Source organism: Daktulosphaira vitifoliae, unplaced genomic scaffold (genome assembly GCF_025091365.1).
Source record: "Daktulosphaira vitifoliae isolate Bord-2020 unplaced genomic scaffold, ASM2509136v1 Scaffold_2, whole genome shotgun sequence".
NCBI lineage: Eukaryota > Metazoa > Arthropoda > Insecta > Hemiptera > Phylloxeridae > Daktulosphaira > Daktulosphaira vitifoliae.
The window spans coordinates 45,459,430-45,464,213 of NW_026099573.1; the positions used below are offsets into that span (position 1 = coordinate 45,459,430).

Genomic DNA, 4,784 nt, shown 5'->3' on the forward strand with positions numbered 1-4,784 from the left:
AAAAAAAAAAAAAAAAAAAAAAAAAAAAAAACACATCATAGTAAAATTAATACCTTCTCAGCTTCGCATCGAAGCTAAAAACTCTTTTATTACTGACAAGGTCATTTCCTCAGTTTAACTTGTTGAGGTAATAGCCTTCAAGGGCGATACAAGAGTTTATTTTTAGGAGGCGTGGAGTAAATTGTACGTCTAAAGTACCATAGTGAGTAAAAATGTCCACAATATAGACTAAAATGCCGACTACTAATGACTAATTAATGTTAGGGAGAGACAATTCCTCTTTACGGAGTGATTGATTTATCATTGACAACTACTAATCTTCTAAAATAATTTTAAGCATTTTTATGGCTTATTTAAATAGTATTTATTTTTTGATTTAATACAAATCAACTACTTCTATGTACTTGAATATTTTTTAGATCTATATCTTGCCCTTTCTTTTATAACGGTATCTCATTAATTTGATTAGTAGGGAAATACATAGTTAATTAGCTTTATTATCAAAATTGTAATTATTAATTTATCAAAAAAAAAGCTAACTTTCTTATTTAAATAATAGTCTATTTAAGAAAACGACAGATTAATCATAACAAAATTTTATCTGGTATTTCGGAGGTTATTAATATTAATATTAATTTTTTATATAGGTAATAATTATATTTAGATCATTTTAAAAAAACCCAAAACGTGGTATATTTGTGACAAGTAAAGATATCTGACAGTGATAAAAATCACAATCATATAAAACGATTCGATACAAATGTATAGATAATGTTTAATTACTAGAAGTAATTACGTATACACAATTTTTTAGTAGTTTTTATGGTTTTTTGAGTTAAGCATTTTTAATATTATTTAGTTTTAAATTATTGTTTATAATATAATTTTAATTTTAAATAATATTAACCACGTGTGATGAACTTTTTTTTTTTTTTAATTTTAATGTTTGTTAAAAATATTTTTTTAGGGAAGATTTTTGTAACTTATAATGTCAATCCAGTATGTTAAAATGAAGGGTACTGTTTTTTCCAAAAAAATATTTTAGCTACAATAATGACAAAAATGAATGGCGTCATTATTTGTCTTGATAGCGCCCATAGTATATGGACTACTTTATTAAATGTTGTCGTACGTCGGTAGTACCCCAACGTAGACACAAAGGTTTACTAAAGTTTTATGTATATATATATTGACGATGAGTTCGCCGTTCGAGCTCTTCCCGAGTCCTCCCGTTGGATAAACTGATCAGCCCCAATCTCTCTAATTAGTGGACCACTAAAGGGGTAGAGTTTAGACCCGTCAGCACGGTCTAGCTCAAAAGTAGCAGACTGAAGGGTGGCTCCTTGTCAGCCACCAGCACAACTACCTTTTTACTATACCCACTAAAGGACGGTTAAGCCCAAACACTAGCCAGCTCGTACACTAATTATTAAGATTGACTATAGGACCAGCAGTCCAACCTAGACTCTAGCCGCACACACACACACACACACACAATTTTCGATATCACCGTGAAAATAAAATATTGCGCTAAGTCAAGATTTTTAAATAGCTATTTTATTTACGAAAAGTATTAAACACAAAAGTCAAATATAATATAACACAAAAATTAATTAAATCTTACAAAAAGTATATAGTTATTCTTACGTCAACAACCTAACCCGCAACTCGACGTTTCTTCGACAAAAACGTCCAGTCTCGTCTCGCTCAGTATCGTCCCGTGTCGACCCCCTATACTCTTCATGTTTCCCTTTTATATTCTTTTTCCCACCATTATTAATTTGCTTACCCTGCATTTCCCGCTTATATTGAATTATTTTATTGCTTAGGAGTTTAAAAATTGCTTACTACTATGTAAAACTTATATTATACTAAAATCGATGTAATTCAATACTTCCTCATATATTTACTACAATGTTTATAGTGATTAACCTAGTGAAAAGGCATTATAATTGAAAAGAAATTGAAGCAGGGAATTATAAGATGAAAAACGGTTTTTTTTGTCTAACAAATAATATTTCTTTAACTTTGAGGATCGTTTAAAATTTAAACGATCCTATAAATTGTCTTCTATATTTAAACTTTAAATATAGAAGACAATTGATTCATTGCGAATCTCGACTTGAGAAATTTTTTTTTTAACTTAAGTTTGTAACATACGCTTTAATTTAATATATGTTTAAAAGAATAGTATTCAAAACATTTTCAAAATTTAAGTTGAAAAGTTTAACTTTTCATGAAAAAGTTGCTATTTTGAATGTCGAATAATTATTTTAGTTCCATAAAGTAATAAAATCTAACAAAATTCAATACCAGGTAACCACGGGTTATCTAATTATTAATGATAATTTTATTATATTTAAAGAGCTTTTTTTTTTTTTTTTGGTGATTGAATAGTTCATGTTTTAGAGAATATACAAGGATATAGATAAAATTATTTATTATAATATATTATATTGCTATCCTAATAATTTTTTTGTTATACTAAGTTAGTGTAACTACCGTACAGTAGTGCGCCGGTCCAAATTTTAATAATGCAGATACATTATTAAATATTTAATGATGTATCTTTACACGAAAAATATCAACGAGTTTTTGAATCATCTCGATTTCTACTTAAGATAAGATAATTTTTTACACTTAAAATTTGAACTGTAATCTACAAAAAGTTAATAAACAAAATTAAACATTATTTTTAACTATTATCTTCAGTGAATTTTCATCAGTTATCAATCAATCCGTACTTAACAAGTTTTTGATACATCAAAGTCCATTTTAAATCATTATTTTTTAACCATTGATTGCTTGTTGATTTGTAATCTGGCAATGACTTACAAAGTTTTTCAGCTATTTTGAAAATTATTTCATCGTTTTCATCAATAGAAGTATTAATATCATTGTTAAACTCTGTATTGATATTTGTTTCATCTAATGGTATATTTTGAAGCAAACTTTCCTTTTTATTTAAATCAGAAAATTTAAAAAGTTCGTTTGCATTTTCCCAAATTTCTTTTGCTCTGTGTCTAACCCATGGTGAACGATGATCGATATTTTCTGACCAGTGGAAACGTTGTTCATAAGTTGGGTATTTAATTTTATCGTCATCATTTGCAGAAATACAACCATAGCCATCCTAATATAACATGATAAATAAAAATTTGACTTATATTAACTAAATTATTATTTTAAGAACCTTTATGTTATCTGATTCTTGGTTAGATGATTCAGATAGTGGGAAAAATGAATTTGAGTCTGAATCAGTTGAATAAAATTCCGACGAAGATTCAGTAAATTTTCGGATATTTTGAATAACACTTGCTTTTTTGAGTTTTTTTACTAGAGGATTATCATATGGGTTATTTGAAGCTGTATAGTCTGAAGAAGTTTGGTCCGAAGTAATACATGATGACTCTAAAGAAGTTTGTCTGGTGCTCACTTCTGGTGACAAAATATTATTTTTTGGTAACTCTGATGCCAATGATGTTTGTAAGGATTGTTGATATTTGAATAATTCTTGAATATCTTTACTATTAATAGGAAGTAAAGTCGATTGCTGTGCTCTGGAATTTAAAAGTAATTTATTTTTGTTCCAGGGTGGTGAACTTGTAAAACTCGAATCAGATGTGTTTAATTCTTTTCCACTAACACTTTTCTTTTTAATTGTAGACACTCTACTAGCAGTTGTCATCGTGTTTGTTAAGCAACGTACGTAGTAACTAATGTGTAGTATAATTAACAAATCTGACGGTAAAACTCTATAAAACAAAACAAAGAAGTGATAATAGATAAAATTATAAAATGAAGTTAGCCTTTTGTTAAAAAGGTTTTGTTTATATTAAGCCAATCATTATTGTAATCAAGACTTTTGCATGAAAATTTTTTTACAATTATAGAGTACTTAATTAAAGACACTAGCCAAATTATGAGTATATATAGGAATAAATTCAGTTAAATTTACTTTATTGATAGAATTGATAACACGTGGTGCGCTTTTCATTAAATTCATATCTATTATGATTGTTTATAATAAAAATAAGAAGTTACATTTTTCAATGGTGTTATTATTTAAAATAATTAATTAAAATATTAATGATATTAAAAAGAAAACGAATCATGTATAACATGTGAATAAAAATTGGAAAATACTGTGATTGATTTTCATTGGCCACTAGATTTCTCCTAAAATAATAATTTTAAAAAGTATTTTTGGCTTATTTATTTTTTGATTTAATACAAATCAACTACTTCTATGTACTTGAATTTTTTTTAGGTCTATACCTTGCATTATAAGAGTATCAATTTAATTTGTTTAGTGGGAAAATACATAGTTAATTAGCTTTATTATCAAAATTGTAAGTATTAATTTATGTATAAAAAAAAAGTTAACTTCCTTATTTAGATAGTATCCTATTTAAAGAAACGACTGATCATAACAAAATTTGATCTAGTATTTTGGAAGTAATTAATATTAATATTAATTTTTTATATAGGTAATAATTATATTTAGGTCTTTAAAAAAAACACGAAACATGGTATAGTTGTGACAAGTAATTAAAATGACAGTGATTAAAATCACAATAATATAAAACGATTCGATACAAATGTATACATAGTGTTTAATTACTAGAAGGAATTACGTATACACATTTTAGCTTCGATGCGAAGCTGAAAAGGTATTGGTTTTACTAAGATTTTTTTTTTTTTTTTAGCTTCGATGCGAAGCGGAGAAGGTATTTTACTATGATGTGTTTTTTAGCTTCGATGCGAAGCTGAGAAGGTATTGG

At 26.9% G+C, this 4,784-nt stretch overlaps 1 protein-coding gene across 1 annotated transcript; it reads right to left on the reverse strand.

Annotated features, from left to right (window-relative positions):
• Positions 1 to 2,618: 2,618 nt before the first annotated feature.
• LOC126899156 (uncharacterized) lies at positions 2,619 to 3,725 on the reverse strand. Its single transcript, XM_050673753.1, has 2 exons — positions 3,194 to 3,725; positions 2,619 to 3,133 (listed from the first exon to the last, which is right to left on the reverse strand). Exons 1-2 carry the CDS (start codon positions 3,686 to 3,688, stop codon positions 2,723 to 2,725), a joined length of 906 nt encoding a protein of 301 aa, XP_050529710.1. The 5' UTR covers positions 3,689 to 3,725; the 3' UTR covers positions 2,619 to 2,722.
• Between the last annotated feature and the right edge of the window lie 1,059 nt (positions 3,726 to 4,784).

Excerpts from the sequence above, each read along its gene's own strand:
- LOC126899156 (XM_050673753.1), bottom strand. The coding sequence starts at position 3,688 with ATGACAACTGCTAGTAGAGTGTCTACAATTAAAAAGAAAAGTGTTAGT. Across the intron at positions 3,134-3,193 it reads AAGAATCAGATAACATAAAG|GATGGCTATGGTTGTATTTC; the intron begins GTTCTTAAAATA and ends ATGTTATATTAG.